Genomic DNA, 26,579 nt, shown 5'->3' on the forward strand with positions numbered 1-26,579 from the left:
CCCTCCTATTTACTTATGATTTCTTAACCAACTGTTTTATTTCCTTTACATTTTTTCTTACCATTATACATATACACACACACACACACACACACACATATATATACATATATATGTATATATGTATACATATATATGTATATACACACACACACACATATACTGTTAAAATATACAGTTGAATCTTTCCAGATTTTGTTAACCAATGTCACTATAAAATAATTAATTTAAAAAATTAATTAATTAAAAAATAAAGCATATGCTATTTTTCAATATACAGAACCTCCTGGATTGATGCTGCATTTGTAAAGAAAATCAAGGTGTATTTGTGCATTTGATGCATACATTATTAATTCAATTTTCAAAATTCAGATATTGATAAAGACTAGACTGTTTCTATTGGAATTGGTCCCAGGGCAAGTTTGTCCTCCATCTTTTTTAATGGAGCCCCCTTTCTCACCTAAGGTGTCGAAACTTCTCTTAACTGCTGGGTGTGTTCTCCTCTGCATCACTCTGAGCCCTAGTTCTTTCTAACTTTCTACTTTAGGGACTATGTCCACAGTGACAACACCTTTCTCTTGTGAGAATCAAGTGCCAGCTCTTACAGGTCTAAACTCACTACCTTTGATCTTTCAGTATCCATTGGTTAGCTAATTTCTTATGGCTTCTCAGCTTTTGACCTTCCCACCTTGCTTGAAACCTAATATTGATATATTCTCTGACTGAGCCCAAATCCCTCATTTAAAAAAAATGGGCCATACACATTTCTTTCTCTAAAGAAGGCATACAAATTGCAAATAAGCCCCCCTCCCCCAAGATTCTCAACATATTTAGCTATTAGAGAAATACAAGTCAAAATCACCATGAAATACCATTACATACACATTAGGATAACTTTTTTTTTTTTTTATGAGAAACAAGAAGTGTTGGCAAGTATTTGGAGAAATTGAATGCTTGCGCATTTTTGCTGGGAATGTGAAATGGTGTAGCTGCTTTGGAAAACCATCTAGAAGTCCCTCAGAAGGTAAAATATAGATAACCAAGTGGCCAAATAATTTTACTGATAGGTATATACATAAAAGAAATGATAACATATGTCTACACAAAAATTTGTACATGACGGTTTATAGCAGCATTATTTATAATAATCAAAGAGTAGAAACAACCAAAGTGTTATTCGACTGATTAATAGATAAATGAAATATGGTATAGTCATACAATGGCATATGACTTGACAATAAAAAGGGATGAATTACGGATATAAGCTACATGTTTGAAACTTGAGAACAATATGCTAAGTGTAAGAAGCCAATCATAAAGATCACATGTTGTATGATTTCATTTATATTAAATGTCCAGTGTAGGCAAAACTATAGACACAGAAAATTGATTAGTGGTGGTTTGGACCTGGAGGTGAGAATGGAGGTGGGGGGCTGAGACATGACTGCTAATGGGTATGGAGTTTCTTATTGAATGCTAAAATGTTCTGAAATTGATTGTAGTGATGGCTATACAGCTCTGTGAATATACTTAAAACCACTGAAATGTATGATTTAAGTGGGTCAATTGTATGGTATATAAATAATATCTCGATAATTCTCTTAACAATGAAACAAATAGCTGTGTTTATCTCATAAAGTTATTGGGAAAATTTAATAAGATTATCCAAATAAATTACTTAGTATAGTGTCTAGTACCTGGTAAGCAATTAATAATTTATAGCTTTACTGTTACTATTACAACTACTAATAATAACTCTTATTAGTAGTACTAGAGCTATTAATAATACTAAATGTTGTTATGACAATAACTATTAGTAGTAGAGCTATTACTAAATAATATTAAATATAACAATAACTATTAGTAGTAGTAGAGCCATTGTTAAATAATAATAACTTATTTATATAGTTATATATAATATAGTTGTTTATTATTATTATTTTAGAATTTTCCTATAAGACATAGCTTTTTTGAGGATATAATTTTGGGCCTATATAATGTTATCATATTCATTATACTATAATAAAAATAACACAAACCTTAGAGCAATACATGATCATTTCATTAGCTTAAGCCACGATAGTACACACAATGTATGTATAATGGTAGTAGAAAAGGATTTTGTTGATTTTTTTTTTTGTTTTTCTATACCCTTCGTACTCTGTTAGCTTCAAGTAATGCCTTGAAAACTTTCATTTAATCTTGAATTAGTGAAAATTTTGGAGAGGAAGAAGAAAGGTATCATGAGTTCACTCAGCATTCTTGGCATGCATCATTGGTCCTGTACCATGGCAGTATTCACTTTTCCTTGTAGATATTATAGGGTTAGTGGTTTCTTTCCAAAGGATTTACTTTTTGTGCAAGATAACATGTACATGCTTAGCATAGGCTGCCTCAAACTACAAACCATTCTATTTCCCAGAATGTACAACATTTGCATTACTTACAACTTTAGAAAATCTGGGCCAAGCTTTTTCCCTAAGAGTTGGCTCCTGTATTAATGTTTGAGATTGAAACTTGTTTACATAATTTGTCCCAGTTTTTATAACTCAGTTATCCTTGTTTTGAGACACTTAAGAATAAAAAGACAATGTTAACAGTTTACTAAAGATTTTTCTGTAATGTTGCAAGTTGATTATGAATATCTCATGAATAACATGATTGACTTATTTTAATTCTGTTTTGACATTTTTAGCTCAATTGGTTGGTGACTGGCTTTGAATTCTTTGTTCTATGATTTTAGAAAGAGTTGACTAATTTTACTAAACTGAAGAGACTCAAGGGTATCATAAGTTTCTACTTTTAGTATTTGCCATATTGAAGCAAATGGTGGACAATTATTTCAAAAAGTTTTATCTTTAGCAATTTTTAATTATTTCAAAATAAATATAGTACTTGGATTGAAGTTACAGAGATATGCACTTATACTGAATGAAAGCAAAGTATAGAACTGTTAATTTATGAGGTCTTGTCACAAAAAAGCAAAAAACTCTCTTTCCCCATCTCTGTTTTGGAATTTATCATATTGCATTGTAATTCTGCTTACACATCTGTCTTCCCCACTAGACTGAGACCACTTTAGGACCTCATTTATTCACCCCCATATGACAATGTTCTAAGACAGTGTTTCCTATCCGCTATGAACTCAACAAAATTTTTTTTTTTAGAAAAAGTTTTTAAAAGATAGATTTGATTGAACAACTAATTTCCTAATTTGGGATTTATTTAGTTATTTATTTATTCATTTATTTTTGTATTCTAATCCTGAATATTGTATTAAATATTATATTTTGCTTTATTCTCTTATAGAACCTCTTACAGTGGTCTAATATAATTTTCAGTAGAAAGTAATATGCTGGTGAAATCAATTTCTGACAAAGATTAACACTTCTTATATACAATAAAAAATTTGATCCAGTAGCACCTAACACAGTCATGAAAAAAGAATTTGAATAGCCTGTAAAAATAAAATAAATTCTGAATGAGGATAGAAGTGAAATAAAGGAAATTTTTATACTGAATCAGATTCATCTAAAGATAAACAATCTGGCTTTTTGAAGCAACTGAGGTATTTAATTAGCTTGGATTATTTCACTGGTCTAAGTTTTTTTTTTATTATTGATATGCTTTAGGACCTCAAAACTTCTTTTTGACTCTTTGACAAAAAAAGAGAAAATAAACAATGTTTATGTTTACTTTCTGCATAACACTGACTGGCTTCTTCAATGTCTTAAAAAACACCGACACCTTTTTGAATGTCTTAAAAACATCCAAGAAGAAAGTTATCATCACCATTGAGATTAGAACACATTTCCAAATTCAACTTTAATGGAAATTAGATATCCAATCATTTCATCCACCTTTGTTCATGGCTGTTTCAAAACTTCTGGGAGTCTGGTATAGTTTGTAAAGCATGCATTTGGGTTCTATAAAAAAAGCAGTGTACAAAGAAGGGTCTTCTGCGCGTCGATACATTTCAACTGGTGCACATGTCCTTATGATGTTTTATTACTTTGCTATTAAAGTGCAATATAAATTAATATACTGTAATATTGTGTTATTTTTCTTAAAAATTATTGAAAATATATTTCTTTCCATCTGCCAAAAAAAGAATTAGCCCTGGTAGAGTAAAGGTTTATTTATTTTATTAAAAGCTAAATTTACCTTCAGAGAGAGAAAAGAAATGGAAGATCACAGGACCAAATTAGATTTTTGTGTGTGTTTTGTAACTCGCTTTTGTATTTATACTTCATACATTACCACAGGCAGCTATGGCTGAATAGGCTTGCATTGTGAGAGCAATAGTTTTCAGATTATTTGTTAAGAACATGTTTGTTATCTCAAAATATATGATTATTTGGTTAAGATTAATCTTTTTTCAGCATTACAAAGTGAACACAATTTAGCAACAACCAAACTGTCATTACTACGTCAGCAAAAAGTATGTAAATTTCTAGAACCTTGTGGATGACTAATGGATTACACTATAAGAAAGTCAAGATGTTTATTTTCCTCTAGAGACAAAATATCTGTACCAATGTCTACTTCATGAACTAAAAAGTAAATGGTGGTCAATTTCTACTAAAATTTTTCATTTACCGTATTGATTTTAGAAATATTCAGAACTGAGAACAAAGTGTAACCCTCAAACATATGAACAATTATTCCAGACCATATTTTCTAAAACTACCTTGAAGCTAGTAGTTAAGTATTTCCCACAATATTTCTCATTTTGCATAAAATGCCCACATGAGATTCTTGTCCATGGGGAAAATGGAATTCGGAGAAATTCCATTTCTAGAGAAAATTAATTAATGGTTGTTCTGGTTATCTATTGTTGCTTAACAAACTACTACTAACTCTGTGACAAATGGCAACTATTTTATTTCACTCATTTTTTTGTGTGTCAGAAATTTGAGATCGCTCATGTCCGAATATCTAACAAAGTGAAGCTCACTGAAGAAGAATTTGAAAACCCTTTCAAAGGCAACACCAGTAAAATTCAATATGTGGAAAGACTGAGTCAAAAATTATACATTTTTGTGGGGGCAACCAAAATGGCATAGATGATAGAGGCTCTGTTTATACCTCTGGTGACCAAATCAAAGTTGTGATGGAAACAAGGAGCATCAGCAAGGAAAAATTGTCTGGGATCTAGATGAACAAGCCATACAACTAGGGAGAAATCCAAGAAAGCACCCTGCTACGGCAGAAGGTAGGACAGGGTGAGGACTGGGGGCTGCTCGGTCTCGAGCAGCTGAGTGAGAGGGAGCCTGCAGCAGCAGAAGCATCAGATGCCTCTTACAGGGGCTGAATCTGGGAGTGGATTTTCATGGTGCAGGACCTGCTTGCTCTGAGGACTAGTGCCGATTTGGCTGTGCTCAGGAGGCACCAGAGACTTATAGGGAGACATTGTTGGAGTGAGGGCCAGGGCAATACTCGCCTGTACAGAAGTGCCGGCGGTATCCATTATTCCCTGTGGAGCCCTCCCCCTTACCAGTGCACCGGACATAGCCGTAAAGTCATCAAACTAGATAACAGAGGTCGCTCCACCCAGAGAATTCCCTGAAACCCTGCCTCCCTCAACCCGCGGCCACACAGCCAAGGAACATCCAGGTATATCCTCAGCGAGTCAGGTTTCCTTGCTGAGCAGCACCTAGACTCACACTGGAGGCAGCTGGCCTCAGTTTCTGGTGTGGCCTTTTGAGGCAACTATAAGCACAGCATCTGTGGACTGCTTGCTGAATCTTAACAAGTGGCCCCAGAGGGGCAGAGGCTTGGGCTAAATTTGGCCTGCAGTTGAACCCCTCTCAGGACTGTGCCACTGGACACCTACTTCACAAATCCACGTTAATAAGACCAGGAGACTTAGGAACTTTGCTTAGTACATAGAAGCAGACATGGAAAATCAGCCAAAATAGGAAGACAAAGAAGCAGAAACCATATTAGAGAATAGAACAGATATAATGGAGTCAAGTAATCTAACAGATGCAGAGTTCAAAACACTGGTTATAAAGATGCTCAATGATTATTATTATTATTTTTTTGGTTAAATTCAGTGAGAACTTCAACAAAGAGGTTAAAAAACATGAAAATGGAAATGGAAATTATAAAAGGGAACCAGTCCGAAATGAAGAACACATTATCTGAGATAAGAAATATATTAAATGGAATAAACAAAGGAATAAACAAAGTGAATAAATAAAAGGATCAAATGCACTATCTAGAGGATGGGAAAGCCAAGGACACTCAATCAGAATGGCATGAAAAAAGAAGTCAAGATTATAAAAATAATTTAAGGAGCATAAAGGACATTTTTAAGGGTACAAATATCCATCTGATTGGCGTAACTGAAGAAAATCAAGATGTTGAACAGCTGTTGGAAGAAATAATGATGGAAAGCTTTCTTAACCTGGTGAAGGAAATGGACATAAACCTCAGGAAGCTCAGAGAATTCCAAAAATCTAGGATCCAAAGAGGCCCACAGCAAGACACATCATAATTAAAATACCAAAGGTTAAATACAAAAAAGAATATTAAAAGCAGCAAGAGGAAAACAGATAGTAACCTACAAGGGAACATGCATGAGACTTGCAGCTGGTTTCTGAAAAGAAGCTATCCAAGACAGAGGGGCTGGGCACAAAATATGGGACTTCATGAAGACAAGGATCTACGACCAAAAATAATTTATCCAGCAAAGCTATCATTTAGAGTTGAAGGACAGATAAAGAGCAGAAGTACAAATTAGTAGCTGATGGATGGTCACTGGAATGGGGAGCATGGCATAGGGAATGCAATTAGCATGAATACGTTGGCTAGGTGGAGGGTCAGGGAAGAGAGGGAGCAATTGGGGGGATCGTTTTATGAACTATAAAGATGTCTAACCAATATACTATATACTTGAAACTAATTAAAATAAATACATTAAAATAATAAATTTTGAGATTTGTTTCTGAACTACATGACATAAGCCAAGGCAGTTGTTGCTGTAGGAACCACTTCCAAGATGGCCTCTTCACTTATATATCTGGTGCTTTGGCGCTCATTGGCTTCTCATTCTCCACATGGTTTTTCATCCTCTAGGGCCTCTCCAAGTAGCTTGAGCTTCTCACAGCATGGTAGTTTCAGAGCAGACAAAGATACCCAAACAGAAGTTGCAAGGTTTCTTTTGGCCTAGCCTCCAAAATCCCAGAATATCACTTATGTCATACTCTATTGGTCAAACATGTACCTAAGGCTATCCAAGTTTCAAGGAGAGAGGAATGAGAAATTATATTTAAATGGTAGGAGTGGCAAAAAAAAAAATCTGTAGGCAACTTTAAATCTACCACAATGTTGTCTCAGTTTTTAAGTATTGGGATTTGGAAAAACTGAACTGTGACATGTGCTTCACCATTTGGATTGTATTGTTGTGTTTTTGGGTAGTACTAGTTTTAGTTCTTGTTAGAGTATGTCTAAATCTGAATGTGCTTAATAAGTTTGAAAAAATAAGGAAAATAATTTCCAGAAGATTTCATAATCTTACTGAATTCTGAAAGCTTTCCACATATAGACAGGATCCTCTAATTGCTCCAATTACCTTTTTTATCTCTTTTTTATCTTTGGCGTTTCCAAACCCTCATCATTCTGACTGCAAAGCTCCCACTGACAATGAAGAACAATTTGACATTTACAGTGTTCCTAATATCACCTTACTATTGAGGCATAAGAGTAAGTTACAAAATCATTTTTAGTTGTAAATAAATCGTTTTAAATAAATTTGTGGAAAAGTTAGTCACTTAAAATCAACCAGTCAAAGATCTGGTTTAACTGATTTTGTTTTTCTTTTTGAAATGCCAAAGATCTGGTTTAACTGATTTTGTTTTTCTTTCTCTGAATGACATGGTTGCTTTAGCATCTTAAGGAAACAGCCATTCTGGGATGAAAAATGGGCAGGTCTCCACTTTTCTGTCAATAAAGTTGTTTCCAAGTGGTGTTACAAATTAAAAACTGATAAAGTTAAGCCTTGCATCTAATGTACATTGGAAGCAAATTACTTTAGTAGGTGGTGTTGGTAGTGGGTTATTTTGGCATATATACCTATGTTGAAATACACATTCATATGAAGCACATCTTAGAGACGTCCTGAATAGCACATACATGTGTTACAGCTAGTGCATCTGAATTAAATGTACTCCCTACAAGGGTCTGTCTCCTTGCTTTAGAGAATTACTGCTCAGACTTTTTTGTTGGTTTGCCTAATGGCAGAGGAGAATGAAGAAGTAATTACACAGAGGCATGAACACAAAGTTTACTCATATTTTATTCGAAATAGTGTGAATTTTGATTTCTACTCCTTAATATATGTTTTCATATAAAAGCAACTTGTGCACTTGAATCTCCATGAAAACAAATGGTACAAGATCATTTTATAGCTTCATGTAACCCCTGGCAAACCAGAGTATCCTTGAGGTATTTTTATCCCAGAGTGGATTGAAAGATGTAAATAAAATTACTGAGGGCATGTGCCAACACATCTAGGTTTGCTTTTAACAAAATGTAATGAGTGCAAAATAATACAAGTGGTAAGGGGAGAGCCATAGTCTAATACTTCAACATTGTCTACAGAATATTCACCATTCCCACAGCCCACTCTTGACAACATGTTTATTATTTTTTCTTCTTTTTGTTTTAAAATATTTAACTTTGGTACTCACACTGCTAGGCTGCATTAACTACAATGTAATATATTACATTTTAGAAAAATAAACAAGCTCTTAGGAATGTAATTTTCTCTCACCTGTTTTCAGATAGCAATAAGCCTCTAATAATTCAAGAGAATTGGAAAGATCAAAAGTTGAGCCCCAAACCTCCAAAATGAGTGAAATACTGGGGCCAACTCATCTGTTCTGGTTATATAATTAGTAGGTACCACCACCGTCACATATTTGAGTAAATCACATGCCCAAAATAAATCTAATACATTTCCAGCTTTATTTACTCAGTTCTCTTACTGAGAATTGAAGACTTTCTTAGAATTGAAGAGAATGAAACACGATAGATGAAAGCTCATTCATATTTAAGTACATGACTTAAAGGCCATGATTTGAAAGATATATTGGCAGGCCTCTGAGTTTCAATCTTATAGTTCTTGAAATCTAAGGATTAGTGGTAGGGGACACAAAAAGAAGGCTCAATACCTTGTGTATTTGAGACTATAAAAAGATGATAGTACTCACAAATCAACTTTTTACTTTTCCCAACACCATATGATTCATAAATATTCAGGATCTCACCATAAAAACAACTTTTAAATAGCCATGGATTGTATCATTGGAAATAATATTATCAAACCAGTTTAAAGGCTTACTGAGGAGCTCTTTATTTTTAAAAAAGTGCTTGTTCTCCAAGAGTTCATGCTCCCTAAATTAAAAAAAAATGGCTGACAAACATGAAGTTTTCTGTACCAGTCATCAATGCATGACATTCACGAATCTATCAATCACAAAGTTAAAAACCTCTGTCCTACGGCACACTTAATACCCAGTGTAACCAATTAGCATCACTATTCTTTGATGCAATACAAACTCATTTCCTTAAACTGCTATTGCACTGGACTCCACGGTTATAAATGAGTAGACGCAAATTGATTCACATGTAATAACAGTGGCAATAAACTTTTCTTGGTTCATGCAATTTTCCTCATCTGTTAACAGAGCAAATTTAGGATATATTATTCCCAGAAGGGGACTTACCCAGCTGGACATCTATAACACTTGGCTGATTCTCCATGGGGAACAATGGCTTGGGAGGCTTGTCTGTGAGTAAAGCTAGAAGAGAAAATGAAAGAAGGTAATGGAAAAATTGAAATAAATTACAGGTTAAGAAAGATTTTATCATGGGTAATATTTAATGCTTGTAGACTTGATAGAGTGTAAACATTTATTAGACAGTATTCCTACTTGAGTTGTTACTCTATCCATACAATATCTATTTCCCAAGCATATTTAGAGCATCATTGATCACAGTAAATAGGTCATTTCGACAGCTACACTTTCCAACAAAATCAAACATGTAGACTATGTTGAGTGGTTTTTATAAGCTTGTTAATGTAAAGAAATATAGATTTTTAAAAGTACAATCAGATAAATATTAAATCTCCATACCTCTATATATTCTTAGTGAACCCTAATGGACATTTCAGGTGGATTGAAATTTTTATGCCTCTGAATCATCCCTTACTCTCTACCTCATCATACAAAACAATATAATAAAGCACTTGTACTTTCATTAGGATAATTGATCAAAAATGCTGATAGAGCATCCTTTGTCCACCAAATCCTATGCTAAGTGCTAAGGGAGGAGGAAGTAAATATAAGCTCTAGGACTATGAACACAGAATGAGCACATTAAAATAAAGATGTTTACCTAGATTTATCATGATTATCACTTCATAAGTGATATCAATGTCTAATAACTATGTTGTACACATAAAACTAATATTGTATGTCAACTGTCATTGAAAAATAAAAAAAATAAATTTATAAAGAGGTAATAGAACAAAGACTACAATGCAATGAAAAATTGTATCATTTGAGCTGTAAGTCCGTATGTGGTAAAGGAATGGCAAAAAGAAAGGTCAGTATTGGTTGGCAGGATTGAGGAAAGTTTTATGGAGAAAAATGGGTCTCCTCATAGACCTTAAGGAATGGAGAAGATTTGGAAAGGCAGAGAATAAAGAAGAATAAATGAAAGAAAAGTTATCAACACAAATGAGGAACAGAGGTAGAACTTAGCAAGCATAGTGTGGCTAGAGGAAAATGATCTGGCTATAAGGAGTTTGGTGGGGTAGGGTACAGGGCAAATTGCTCATGATATGGAGTAACTGGAAATGAAACTAGATAGATAAGAAAGAGTTCAGTTCTGAAGGATCCTGAGAAATCTGCAGGGGAATTTGGACATGATATAGTAAACTAGAAGGACATTCTAGATTCTTGGAACAACAACAACAGAAAACTCAAGAGAAGTGCTATCTAAAGATGATTGGCTTGATGTACAGGATAGGCTGGGGAAAGCAAAACCAGCTAAGAGGATGCTGTAACAATGCTACAGTGGGGGGGATAAGGAGTCAAAGTTATGGAGCGTGGGAAAAAGAAAAAAAGGAAAGGCACTTGGAAGAAAGAAATTTGAGAGCACTTGTCACGAAGATATAAAATGCTTTATGGCAAACCTTATATCAAGCTATTATTTATAATCTGAATTCTGTTTAATTGTTCCCAGATTTATGTCTTGCTTCAACTATCCGACTGAACTCATACTTATTAAAGGGAAATGTTTTATATGTCTTTGTAATTCACAGGAGATAGAATAGAGCTGGGCATATAAGAGAATCATTAAACCATCTTTAATTGACTGGCTTAAGAATTCCCTGCTGACATGAGAAAAGTTCATCTCATATTTGCAAGGAAGTTTAGAAGAGAAAGAGAAAGAAAGCTGACCACGTGTCAGGAAAAGTTAGGAAAATATATAAATTGGGTGAGATTTCCAAAATAGTTGTTGATGCTCCAGAAATTCTTATTAAAGAAATTTACATAACATTAACTTCATCTTCCTGATATCCAAATTGATTGAAATGGGAAAATTTTAGTGAAATACTCTGTTTTCCAACAAATCTTTATTGATGGCCTACAATGCATCTTGTCCTTATGGAAACAAACAATATAGTTTTCTAACTAAGCTAATTTTGGCATAATAGACAAATATACAAATATATTATCTATAGTTTTCATTTTGTAAACATTTCAGTTACTCTTAATGATCTGATATTTAAATATTATTTGAAACATAAGGGATATACTTTAAACAAAATTTAAATATTTGAATTGAAAATCCTGTTTGTTAATATAGCAAAATACTGGAAACAACCAAATATTCACCAGTTGGAGACTGGTTAAATAATATTATGGTACTTTCATAAAATGACATATTATTATGCAACTACTTGAAAGAATTAGGTAAATCTATACATCGATTATGAAAATATCTCCAAGATATACTCTTCAATGAAAAAGCAAGGTTCTAAACAGGGTGTACAATATACCATCCTTTGAATAAAATACATAAATATATAGCTTATATATTTATATACTTTATATATTATATATGTGTGTGCATGTGTGTGCATGTGTATGCATATATAAATTTATTTGTGTAAGTATGGAATATTTCTGAATGAATACATATGAAACTAGTAACAGTGATTTCCTCTGAGGAGAGGAACTAGGTGTATTTAAAACATAAATAAAATGAAAATTAAATTAAATTCAGCTGTCTACATTTTATTTCTAAAAAGTTTCAGTTTCTTTGTAGAATTATTGTCAATTTGCCTCACACATCCATATTATAGACACTTAGCTTGATAAAAAGGCTATTCTTAGTTTTATTTTCAAATGTGCCTTGCCTCCGAATCAATTAATTAAAATGGATAGGTGGGAAGCAATTATAAGTAATGTATTTCATGTTCAGCAATGAATATTTTGTCCTACTTTCATCAGGATATGAATTGGGAGTCATTCTTGTTCCCTATTCTTACCTCTTGTCATGGATTATGGATATATTTACCCTGATTTTATTATTGTTAAATGTCAATTACTGAAATGACATTTATTAATATTAATGATAATTTAAGTTCCTTACATGTATAGGTGGATCATAATTTTCAAAGTGCTTTCAAATACATAAACTCACGTGATATACACAATGACCTTGGGAGGTAAGGAATATAGTTACAATTATGGCCAATATAGAGATGAAATTAAATAAAGCTTCCATTGTCTTATTCGATGCCCCCTGTGACAAAATGCCCCCATTAGCAGAATGGATAGGAAAACAGATATAAGTTGGAAGTAGGAGACAGGTGAAAACGCTCAGTACTGAATCAATGTTTTTAGCCTCTTTGACTATACACTAAGCTAAGGTTCCTAGGCCAATGAGAATGGCTTTGTGTCTGCAACATGATTCCTTATAGGACATTCCACACATGTATTTTTTTTTTAAACCCATGAATGAAAGAAGATCAACTTGGACTTACCCTAACACATCCCAGTGGGATATATAGGAGTGGAGCCTCATTAAATTCCCATATCATTTCTAGGCCTAGGAATTGCCAAGAGGTTCAAAACGTTTGTGATAATAAAGCAGCAAGTGCAGTTGTCCACTTGGATCCTGACCACCATCCCAGAGACAAATTTATCAGTGTCCAGCATAACCATAGCATTTGCGGATTAGCTAAGGCACAAACTACCATGGGAAGGCAAGCTTCTTTCTTTCTTTTCTTTTAAGATCTGATCCAAATTACTGTTTGGAAAATGAAGGGGAGGACTGTCAATATCAGGTCCTCTGAACAACAGAGTAGAGATTGACAATTATATTAGAAAACTTATCCTAGACCTCTAGAGGGACTAATTGGGGTCTGAGCTAGTCTTTGAATTTGCTGCTCAAGCTTCATGTTTTGATTGAAAGAATGGGAGCAAGGGATGCACTTTCATACTATGTTTCGCTCCACAATTCCTCCCCTGCATTTTCCTCTGTAGCTGTTTATGTTTAATTATACTTAAATATCATTGCTCTACTGAGTATAACATGACACTAGTCTTAATGATCTAGTGAAGCGATTACTGTTACTGCCTGCTTTTTCCTAAAGCTAGGTTTTATGGGTTTGACACTAACTTTCCTGAAGAGAATATCCAAATAAACTTTTTTTTTTCTATTGCCGACAAAGATTGTATCTCCCTGTACAACCAGATCAATTGGTCTGACTGAAATTATTGGTCAATTTCCATGAACTTAGTATAATAAATCAGTAGAATTAGTTGTCTGATTGAATAAAATCAGTTTATTTAACTATATTGCATAAGTATTACAAACTGTTATTACAAGTTTCATTATTTTGTTGTTGTTGTTGATTTGTCTGTTTAATTCGACTTGCCAGAGAGCCAAGTGAGAGGGAGTAGAAAGACAGCTTGATGCAAAGTATATGAACCCATATGCTTAGGATCATAAAGCAAACCATCAATTTCTGTGAATGAAACCATTATGGAATGTGTATGTTAAAGTCAATGAAATGGAAACCTCCAAATCCATTCAACACAAAAACATTGAAATCACATTTCAAAATCACTATTTTCATCACAACATTTAACCATTCAAAAGCTACCAATGTCTCCTACATTTACAACAGGATAAAATCTGAATCTGTCAGCTGGAAACACAAAGGCAGCCACAATATAACCTTAAAAAAAACCTTCCTTCCTCTTTACCCACTCTTCTTCTACTTTATCAATGCTATAGCCAAGCTACTTCCTTAATTTGCCCCATAACACATTGCATTAATTTCTAATTCTGCATCTTGACTTAAACACCCTCCCTAAGCTTGGAAACAAATAATAATAGTTACTATAGTTAGCATTTATTTAATATCTGCTGTGTGCTAGGCACTGTTATAAGTCATTTTACATTACCTTTTATAGATAACTTTCCCAAAGTCAAGCAACTTTTGACTAGTAAATCTGAGATCTGAACTTAGTTCTATCTGATTTCACCATGCCTGCAATGCCTAAGACACACCCTTCCTTTTCACCATTTCAGGTCCTATCTATTGTCCAAAAGCCAGGTTAAATGATACATCCTCCAGAAATCCTTCCCTAATAAAAGCCTAAGCTAATCTTTCCTCTCTTCGAAATCCTAAAACATTTACTACTTCCTTGGACAACTCATTTGGTTCATAGCATACATTGCTTTAAATACAAATTAAGTTTCACCTTATATGGGTATGTCTATTCTCCCTGACTAGATTTATAAGCTCCAGGAAGACAAGGGTCATGCCTCATATAAACCAATAACTAAGATCGTGTCTGACACTGTGGAACAAATGACAATCTCCAAATCAACTTTACCATGGTAGTCTTTCTTTAAAAACAGGTGATTCCCATGTAGTTCTTAGGTTATAATGAACAGAAAGAAACTCTTGCTAATTTAAGCAAAAAGGGAATGTATCAGAAGAATAGTTCAAGGATGGACAGGATGTCTGGGGAACTAAGTTTAGAGACAGAAAAGAAACCAGGCCAGGTCTAGATGTACAGGCAAAAGGGACTACACAATAATTTCATCTTGATCCCATTCAATTCTATTGGATTGAATTAATTATAACTGGTTTTGCATTTTTAACTGTTTTTCTCTCTGTCTTGTTCTTTGTCCTTGTGTCACTTTGATTGAGGTTCACAATCCCAAGAAAGAGAGGCTGAATGGACAAGTTTTGAACTCCAGCCTAGCCAAGGCTGTGTGCACACCCTGAGGAAAAAGAAGGATGCCCTAAAGCAGGACTTCTCAACCTCAGTACTATTAACTTTCAGTGGCAGACATTTCTCTGTTGTAGGCGACTGTCCTGTGCAATGTAGGATGTTCAGCAGCATCCCTGTCCTTTACTCACTAAATGCCAGTAGTTCTCTCCCCCAATTGTGACAACCACAATTTTCTCCAGACATTGGCAAATGTTCCCTGGTGAGCAAAATCGGCCCTGGTTGAGAACCACTGTCCTGCAAGGAATTTAGGCTGTCTGATGTTATAAGGGAATTGAAGATCTTTGGGAAGAAGACTTGGGAATAGTCTTAATGTGGGAAAATAAAATGGAGGTCCTTACTAAAAAAAAAAAAATAGATCAAGAGAGAGACAGGGGATTTTGTTAATATCCTTTAAGGTTTCCAGTAACTATAAAGAGAGATTAGCCAAGTTTAGCCAACATAGTTGACTAGTTTCAAGATTTCATAAACTGAACACAGAATGAATCCAGAAATTACTGAGCTCTGGAGACATCATAAGCAGTATTATTTTTTGGAAATAAATATCTTTCTGAATTAACTAATAGAATTTAGAATTCTGAATAATGATGCACATATTTTACTGTTCACTTAGTGAATCTGAAGTCCTATATATTATAAATCTTTCATTTCTAAGATTAGTAGTTTGAGAGTCCCTTAATTTAGATAATCATCTTGGAAAAATACAAAATAAACATAATTATTTAACATCATTTTTAATCCTGTAAACCTATGAACCGAAACAGGACCACTCTTGAATATGTGTTTCATTTATTATAAGCTTCATCATTTTGCACACTTTACTTCAATAAAGTTTCTTCTCTAGCCAGCTTTTAGGCACCCAGGTTTGTTTCTCTCTAATCAAAACATACTACAAAGAAGTTTCTATGATTTAAAGGTTATTATGAACTTAAGACATCTGTACCTTCTTTTCTAAGTCTGGTTGCTTTCGAGAGTTTCTCTAAATGTGGAATGATAAGCTTTACTCCTTAGAAAAGGGTTAAGTAGCAGGCACACATTAGGCCCAAGACCCTTCCTTAAACTCTTGTTTTCACATTGGTGTTAGCCAACAAACAGGGTGGCCTTCAACAGAAGTTGGTGAAAACAAGGCTATTTTCTTCAGGATTCCAACCAGTATTATTATGAGCGATTCCTCTACTTCTTAGCAACATCTTAGAAACGATAGTCCGGGCATATTTTAAATTAAAAAAAAAACAAAACAAAACATCAATTCATTAAAAGTCAAGCCTTGTTGTCACTTCAGCCTGTTATTACCGCCATCAAGTAAATGTTATAGAAATTAATTTCTTATTAATATTTTTCCACCAAAATTCTAATATTGTCTGCCTTATTTAAAATAGGAAGTGGCAGGGGGCCTGGGCAGAATGGCGTAGATAATAGAAGCTTCTTTATTTATCCCTTCTTGTGACCACATTAAAATTGACGGAAACATGGAACAAACAGCAAGCAGAGCCACCTGGGGATCTAGATGAATAAAAGCCCCACAACGAGGGAGAGAAATAAGAAATCACCCTGCAATGGTTGGAGGTAGGAGGTGGGGAAGATGTGAGGCTGCCTGGTCCCAAGAGGCTGAGTGAGACAGAGGCTACAGCAGCTTCAGCTGACAGCTACAGATGCCTCTTAAAGGGGCTGTGTCCACGACCGGACTTTCATGGTGATGGACCTGCTCGCTCTGAGCATTGGTGCTGGGTTGGCTGCTGGGGGTGGGGGGCACCAGGTACTTACAGGGGGACAATGAGTTTTTGGAATGAGGGCTGAAGATGAGGCTTTCTCCCAGGCAGAAGTGATAACAGTATCCACTGTTCCTCTGTTGAGCCCTACCCACTTCCAACATGTGGACACAACACCGCCATAGCTGAGACATCATCAAATTGGATAACAGAGGATTCCCTGAAATTCCATCTCCCCCAACTTGTGGACCTACCCAAGCCACATTCAGTTATGTCCTCAGCGAGTCCTGTGACAGTTGCTGAGCAGTGCCAAAACTCACACTGGTGTCAGATGACCTTGGTTTCAGGCGTGGCTTCTTGAGGCAACTATAAGTACAGTATCTGTGGCTTGGCTGTGGCTACACTTGGCCTGCAGCTGAACTCCTCTCAGGACCATGCTGCTGAATACCTATTTCACAAAGCCACACTAATAAGATGTTTGATTAGTACATAGAAACAGACACAGAAAGGTAGTCAAAATGGGAAGACAAAGAAGCAGGAACCATATGAAAGAACACAACATAGATCAAGGAAAAATGGAGTCAAGTAATCTCTCAGACGCAGAGTTCAAAACACTGGTTATAAAGATGATCAATGAAATTAAAGGAAGTATAGATGAACTCAGAGAAAACTTTAACAAAGAGATAAAAAACATAAAAATGGAAATTGAAATTATAAAAGGTAACCAGTCAGAAATGAAGAATACATTATTTGAGATGGAGAGTATATTAGAAGGAAACAACAGAGTGGAGGAAGAAGAGGATCGAAACACCTACATAGAAGATGGAGAAGCTAAGGACATCCAATCAGAATGGCAAGAAAAAAGTAACCAAGAATATAATTTAGGGAGCCTATTGAAAAAAAAATTAAGGGTAACAATATCCCTATGACATGGATATGAGGGAGAACAAGAAGTTGAATATATATTTGAAGAAATAATGATAGAACACTTCCCTTATCTGGTGAAGGAAATAGACATACAACCCCAGGAAGCTCAGAAAGTCCCCTAAAATATGAACCCAAAGAGGCCCACATCAAGACACATCATAATTAAAATGCCAAAGGTTAAAGACAAAGAGAGAATCTTAAATGCAGCAAGAGAAAACAACTAGTTACCTACAAGGGAGTTTCCATAAGACTGGCAGTGGATTTCTCAAAAGAAACTTTGCAGGACAGAAGGGCTTGCCACAACATATTCAAAGTGTTGAAAACTCAGGATCTACAATCAAGAATTCTTTGTCCAGCAAAGCTATGATTTAGAATTGAAGGACAGATAAAGAACTCTCCAGACAAAAATGAGCTAAAGGAATTCATCAACACCAAGCCAATGTTACAAGAATTGTTGAAGGGATTTCTTTTTTTTCCCCTCTTTAATTTCTCCCTCTCCCACTTCCACCCCTGGCCCGTGGATGTTGCCATTTCCCCTTAAGAGCTTGATCTCTGAAGGGCTGGATATCTGAAGGTGGGGTGTCCCCTCCCACACACTTGTGGCATGCACTTGGGGCCTGGTGTACCTGGGTTATGGTCCATGGTTCCACCTGGGCGCAAACCCAGGACCTTCTGCATGCAAAGCAGATGTGCTAACCACTACACTCTGGAGCCACCCCCGGGAGAGACTTCTTTAAGAAGTAAAAAACATGTATCAAAAAGAGGAAGAACGATGGTGACAACTACATATTTAACAAGTACTTCAAATGAAAAAGAATTAAGTGATCCAACCAAAAGATAGAGTGGTTGAATGGATAAGAAAACAAGACCCCTAGATAAGCTGCTTACAAGAGACTCACTTCAGATTTAAAGACACACACAGACTAAAAAGAAGGAAATGGAAAAAGATATTGCCTTGATGGACCTAGACGGTATTGTGCTGAATATAGTAAGTCAGATAGAGAAAGACAAATACCACATGATTTCAGGTACATGTGGAATCTAAAGAACAAAATAAACAATAACAACAAAAATGGAAACAAATTCATAGATACAGAGAATATTTGAGGACTACTAAATGGGAGTGGGGATTGCGGGAACAGCGAAAAGGGCAAAAGGATTAAGAAGCCTAAATACATAGATATAAAACTGTCATGGAGATATAAAGTGTAGCATAAGGAAAATAATCAACAATGCTGTAAAAAAATATGTAAAGGGGAAGAGGGGTACTTGATTTAGTGGGGTGACCACATCATGAGTTATATAGATCTCTAATCAGTATGTTATAAAACTAAAACTAATATATTATTGTATGCCAACTATAATTGAAAAAAAATACTCATTGAATTTTACAATGTAAATATGAGCAACTAATTGTCTATATTATACTTCAATAAATCTGGAGGAAAAATAGTGGAAAAAAAAACAAGAAGCGGCAGACTTCCTGTTTTTTGCTTATTAACTCCATCCAAAGTTAATATGTATTCTCTAGGTGTTCCGGCTATAATAGAAAGGCTGTGATGGGTTCAGGAAAAAATAAAACTGGTGATTCCCAGTGTTATTTCAAGATTTGTTTTGAAACTATTGGTGGCTCAACCTTCAAACATTTTGATATGCATTTCCTATACATCCCTACCCACATTAGGAATAATTTCTTTAGTAAGTCACTATTAACTGATAGTGATGGCTCATATTCCTCAGATGTGTATTTGGAAGGTAAAAGTATTGAGAACCACAGAGTCAAACAGATAGGAAGTTATATTGCTAGGATTAAATGTTTTTAAAATGAACACATTCTAGTTGCATTAAAAATACTCCCATCATCTTTTAAAGCCATTGCAAATATTTGCCTTTATTTAGCATAGAACTTAAACTCAGGAATTTTCTTTCAATGAATAAGTGATCCTTTAACAGGTAGATGCTAAGTTACCAGGGAAGTGCTGGGTAATCTACCTAGCCATTGCCCTTGGCTCAGAGTCCCCATAGCAAGTACTCTGGGTATCTTGCTCAAAGTGTCTTGCCTTGTAATTCAGTGGATGTGCCTTGCAAGCAATGAATTGTCTGGGCTGCTTTAAAGTTGCCCTGAGGTGCCCTTTCCTCTAGATTCCAAATTTATTTCCACTAATATTTGAATTTTGAGCAATGCAAGAGCTTTAGGAAAGCTTGACCATAAAGGCAGGACAATTTCTTCTCAATACCATTTGACACGGGGCCCTTCTAAGGAGAGAAACATGTTTATTCAGCACAAATCTACCCAGACATAAAACAACTTTTTTGAACTTGAAAAGAAAACTACCTTGGGGAAAATGAAAACTTAAACTGAGTTGTGATGATAAATTTTTTTCTCTTCACATAGCATGCTTTTTCTTCACTTTGTCTTTTTCCCTTCAAGTAAGATTTTGCTTTCTGTCTCTAAAATAGTACTCCCTGGACCCTTACCTTGTTTATGTCTAATGCATTCCAAATGTGATTACTATCAGAGAAATTATACAAGATAGTATATTTCTGGGTTCCATATAGAACTTGGGATGCAGTAAGCACTAAAATAAATACAAGAGTTTAAAAATAAAAGATAGAGCAATTTAAAAATTTTCCAGCTTTCTGAGATATAATTGACATATAACATTGTGTAAGTTTATGGTGTGCAACGTATCGATTTGATATATTTATGTATTGCAATATGATCACCACCATAGTGTTAATTAACATCTCCATCAGGTCACATAATTACTATTCCTTTTTTTTTTTTTTGTGTGGTGAGAACATTTAAGGTCTTACTCTCTAAGCAGCTTTCAAGAACATACAGTATTGTTAACCACAATCATGATGCTGTGTATTATTAGATCCACAGAACCTATTCATCTTCAAACTGGAAGTTTGTACCCTTTGACCAATATTTTCCCATTTCCCCTACACCCCAAACTCTGGCAACCACCATGCAACTCTCTGTTTCCATAAGTTCAACTTACTCTAGATTCCAAAAATAAGTGATATCATGAAGTATTTATTTCTGTCTGACTTATTTCACTTAGCATAATGCCCTCAAAGTCCACCCATGTTGTCACAAATGGAAGGAATTTTTTCTCTGTCATGGTTGAAATATATATATATATATATACACACACACACACACACCACATCTTCATGACATGAATCAATTTTTAACTTGAATCAAGATCCTTTTTTGGTTCTGTGGTTACTGATCTCTCAAATTGTAGAAATTTGGCACAGATAATGATGCCTAAGAATATATGAAGATATTCAAGGATATATAATTTTAGAGCTAGACAATTTCTTATTTGTCTAACTCATCTGGCTATTTTGACAAATGAAGGAACTGAAAGACAGAAAAGATAGAGATTGGCTGAACACTATATTGCAAATTAGTGATAAAGAAGACCAAAACCAACGTTTCCTGAATTAAAGTTCAATATTCTTGCTGCTGCACTATGGCTAACATTGCTTAAACACGCATTCCATGCCAAGCTCTTTACATTCATTCTCTCATTAAATCCCCACAACAATGTACAAAGTAGGTCTTAATATTATCAACATTTGACAGATGAAAAAATTGAGACTCAATGAGATTAAGAGACTTGCCTAAAGTGATATTGCTGATAAATACGTTATGGGTCCAGGATTCAACTTAAGTCTATTTGACTTTTGAATTTGAGCTCATGAGGGCTACAGTGTACAACTACTGTACACTGTAGCCCTCTTTCTTGTTTTCTGATTTTAGACTGTTTCTTTTTTATTCAACATATATCCTATTTCCATATGTGTGTGTATGAGAGAGAGAGAGAGAGAGAGAAATTTTACTTCTGGTACTTTTGTCCGGCTCTGGTATCAAGTAATATTGGCTTCATAAAATGTATTAGGAAATATTGCCTGACCTTTGATTTTGTGAAAGAGTTTGAGGAGAATAAGTATTAAATCCTCTTTGAATGTTTGGTAGAATTCACTGGTGAAGCCATCTGGTTCTGGACTTTTACTTTTTGGTAGGTTTTTGATAATTGTTTCCATTTCCATACTGCTGATCAGTCTATTTGGAATTTCTGTTCTGATTCAGCCTACAAAGGTTGTATCTTTTTAAGTACTTGTCCATTTCCTCTAGATTATTCAATTTGGTGCTATCTATTTTTTTTTTCATAGTATTCCTTAGGATACTTTGTATTTCTGTAGTGTTTGTTGTAATTTATTCACTTCCATCCCTGATTTTGTTTATTTGTGTCCTTTCTCTTTTTTCTTTAGTGAGTCTAGCCAGGGATTTGTAAATTCTGTCCTGTTGGTCTGATGTGTCATTTAAGGATGTTATTTCCTTATTGATTTTCTGTTTGGATGAACTGTCCATAACCAACTGTGGAGTATTTAGGTCCCCTATTATGATAGTGTTTTGGAATGTTTCTCCCTTTATTTCTGCTAATAATTGCTTTATATGTTTTGAGGTTCCCTAATTGGCAGCATAGATATTAATAAGTGTTATGTCTTCTTGGTGTATGATTCCCTTTATCATTATGATGTGTCCCTTACTATCTTTTTGTACCTTTTTTATTTCAAAGTCTATTTTATCTGATATTAGTACTGCTACTCCTGCTTTTCTCTGAATGCCATTTGCTTAAAATATCATTTCTTTTGCATGTGCCTCATCTCCATTCCCCTTTGTGAATTTGGATCTTTGAGTCCTTTGCTTTTCTGTTATTGTTGTCTCAGTTTGTCTCTATGTATGCTGGACATTCATTACTGTCTTGCAATAGCAAACTTCGGCTTATCCCTTAAGCTTATAATAACCTGTTCTTAACAGGCTGCCCTGAGAATTCTTTCACTGTCATTGATTTTTGATAAATATGATGTGCCTTGGAGAATGCCTTTTTGGATTGAGATAATTGGATGTCCTGTTGACTTCTTGAATTCCAAGCTCTAGTTCATTCTTTAGATTTGGGAAATTCTCATCAACTACTTGTCTGTAAATGTTTTCTAATCCTTGCTTCTTTTCCTCCTCTTTGAGAATGCTCATTATTCTTAGGTTTCCTTTCCTGATGGTATCAGCTAGTTCTTGTATTTCTCTGTCATTTTTTATTCTTCCGTTTCTTCTTCTTCCTTCTAATTTATTTCTCAGTTTCTGTCTTCGATATCACTGATCTTTTCCTCCATTTTTTCAAATTTATTTCCCAAGTTTTCTATTTCATTTTTCATCTCTTTCAATGTATTCTTCATCTACAGAGGTTATATTTGGTTCTTTTTTATGGTTTCGACCTCCTTCTTAAAAAACTCATTCTGCTGTTCTAGTTGTTTTCTTTTTTCAGTTCCTGGAATTGTTGATATGAATTATTGTGGATCTCAATGAGCTTTTTCAGAAGTACCGTCCTGAATTTTCTGTCATTTAAGTTACATATTTCTATGTCTGTACGCTTATTTTCTGGAATTTTTTCTCTTTCTTTCTGAGATGCCTTGTCACCTTGGTTGTTCATGGTGTTTAATGGACTATTTCTCTGCATGGGCATTAATGGAAGTGTGATTTGCTTTTTTTCCAGAAAGAAGTTTTATTATATAAAGGTTTTTCTTTAGCTTGTTGCTAATAAAGCATTTTTCTCTTGGTTTCCAGTAGGTGACGTCTAAGCCTCTTGGATCCCTGCGTTATATAGTATTAATAATGCCTTTTTTCCCTAATAGATATTAAATCACACTTGCTACCTTCAGTCTCTGTCCCTGTCAGTGTTGTTGACAGTTTCAGTAACATTTGTTCAGATTCCCCTGGGGCTTTGCAGTTTTCAGTCTTGGAGGATATGGAGGCAGGTGCCGTCTGATTTGGGGGGTGGCCGTTGTGGCGTTTTGCAACTGCAGCTGGTAGTAATCAACTGTTGCTTCTCTGCCACTGCCGCTTCTCTGCTGTCTCCACTTCTCTCCTTTTTGCCCTGATCCCTGGGCACTGCGGCTGCATGGAGCTCACAGCTCTCTCAGCCAGGGCTGTTCAGGGAACCTGCTGCACCTTCTCCCCTCCCACTCCTCCCACAGGGAGATCCAGCTGATAGAGGCACCTTCTTTGTTTCTCCCCGTCTACCACCCAACTCCCGCGGTTCTGACCTATGGTAGCTCTTAGACATCCCTTGCTTAGACATGCTTGTGTGCAACTTAGGTGTTTTTGTTGAGTTTAGATGTTCAGCCTATTGTTTCAAGGTGAGAGATCTGGGGACATCTCTCACTCTGCTATGTCTGATGTCACTCTAGAAATAGGATTTAAATCTTAATTCCTCCACACTTTTATATAGTCTCTTAGTTTCATTTAATCCTTTCAACATTTCTATGAGATGAGTAATACTATTATTCCTATTTTATTGTTGAGGAAATTAAGGTTCAGAGAGGTTGATTAACTTGACCAAGGTAACACAGCTAGCAAAAGTGGCTAATCCCTGTCTGTCTAACTTTAAAGCCGGGCTCTTCCCCCCTGAATCACTCTAGGATGAATAAGTAATAATATTCCAAATGAACTCAATCCTATTAGTACAATACCTGACAATAAAGTCATTTTGCATTCATTTTCATTATTGAAGTCGCAACTTGTCCCTTAGAAATCGTGATTTATTTCCCATGTGACAGCTTCCCTCTGGGAGTTTTCCAAGCCTGTCTCTTGTCTTTGTAACCATAATGAGCACTAACTTAAATAATCAAATATAAGTTGATGACCAAAGATGTTAAAATTGATATTCAAATGAAGTCAATTATGACTGTTCACAGTTCCAAGGAGAAAATTTAGGCTGGGTGATTTCAAGATGTGAATATTGAATGCAGAATAATCAAAGAAAAGAGAGAAAAATAAGCTAAATTTACAAAGCACTTTCTCCTTTCAATTATTATCTCATTATGTCCAACTGAGAGGTTAATAAGGCAAGGATTCCTGTCTCCAAAAAATGAGATGAAATCTCAAAATTTTTCAAAGTAAGAAATCTCTCAAAACCTAGTGCTTTGTCTTTTTGAATCAACCTTACAAACTTCCCCACTAACTATGGAACTTTAAAGATGCCCCCATATTTTCTGATAGGATATACATCTCCTCAAATGTTATTATCACTCATCTCCTGATATGATTTTGTCAAGAGATTGAGCCCAGTGCCTCAAAAGAGAAACTAAAACTCTGAATAAGCAGTCATAAATACCATAAGAAAGGCTAATGCTTTGACCTGGTAGTCACTCTTTATCATTCCTCACTATAGACTACTCTGTACTGGATTAAATAAAGCATCTTCCAGATGTGTTCTAATTCATCTGAGGGTTTGAATTTTCTCCTCTCTACCCCATCAAACCCTGATCTGGGCTAATGTTTCTCTGCAGAACATTACAGTACAAATGGAAACTCAAAGCTCTGCTGGCCTTATACCTAATTGATCTGGTGACATTGGATGTTTCTACAGCAAACATGCACTTTCTCTAAAGAGTGTCTTTAGTTGAGAAGTACTCAGATCATTTGTGAGAGACTAAAGGCTCTTCAGAAAACTATTCTGTTGAGGTGGTTACCTAGGTTTACAAACTAGTGAAAATACTGCAGGTTGATCTTGCCCCATTAAGTTAGTGTTTACTGCTCTGCTTTTTGCCTGATGAGTTAGTTATATGTCTGAATGAAACCCAGGCCTTTAGGATCTTTGTCTATGGGCCAATGCCCCAACAATACTTTAGCATGAGCTTGACAATTGGACCTCACTAGCATATACCCATTTAGTCTCAGAGAGCACAAAAGAAGAAAAAGACACTGCCTAGTTCTTGGGGAGGGAATTTTAGGTCCTAAGACAGCAAAAACTCCTCATCTCTGCCTGTCTTACATGTATCCAGACCTTGGAAATATTTGTGAGGTTCATTAGCATCAGGTTGTTCTCACCCTAATTTAGAACAGATGGCTGCTTATATGCTATGATTTTATAAGAAAAGCCTCTTTCAATTTTTGAAAAAAAAACAAAACAAAACATCTGCCACCCATTATCTAGGTCATAAACTCTATAGTGTTGCTGTTGAAAACAAAGGGTCTGGGTTAAGAATACCTGAGTTTGAATCCTGGCTCTGACACTTACTGTGTAACCTTGGTCATATTTCTTAATTTCTTTGAGATTCCATTTCCTTAATACATGCATAACTGTTGATGGTAACATTACCCACTTTTTAGGATTGTTATAAGTATGCTTCTAAAGTGCAAAGTAGAGACCTGACTCACAGTTAGTTCTCAATAAATGGTAGCAGTTATTATTATTTTGCTAATTAAAGAGAACATTAAGTTGTATCTATCTCTAGAGTTGGAATCCAATGCAACGTATAACTAAGAATAGGTATGACAAGGATAGAAAGGTGGAAAAAAAAAACAAGAGTGGAGGAACTGAAGGGAATAAGTAGGAGTAGTGGAGAGACAGAGTAACCAGGATCACCAAAGCAAATTTCATTCACTTCAAAAATTAAATTTTCCAATACCTTGAGCCATCTCAGTACTTGTGTATACAGATCCAGATCTAAAAATTACATGGCTAGCTTCTGCCTTGTTAAGAGGATTGCATATTTCTCTATAAGCTTAAAAAGTATCTATAATAATATA

The 26,579-nt window shown here is 35.1% G+C and overlaps 1 protein-coding gene across 1 annotated transcript in view; it reads right to left on the bottom strand.

Moving 5' to 3' along the window:
- The window catches only part of IL1RAPL2 (interleukin 1 receptor accessory protein like 2), a 608,417-nt gene that overhangs the window by 317,775 nt on the left and 264,063 nt on the right, over positions 1 to 26,579 (bottom strand). The window contains exon 4 of the mRNA XM_015597835.1: positions 9,735 to 9,809. Coding sequence (XP_015453321.1) covers positions 9,735 to 9,809 — 75 coding nt within the window. The remainder of the gene's footprint in view (positions 1 to 9,734; positions 9,810 to 26,579) is intronic.

The sequence above is a fragment of the Pteropus alecto genome, unplaced genomic scaffold (genome assembly GCF_000325575.1).
Source record: "Pteropus alecto unplaced genomic scaffold, ASM32557v1 scaffold150, whole genome shotgun sequence".
Lineage (NCBI taxonomy): Eukaryota > Metazoa > Chordata > Mammalia > Chiroptera > Pteropodidae > Pteropus > Pteropus alecto.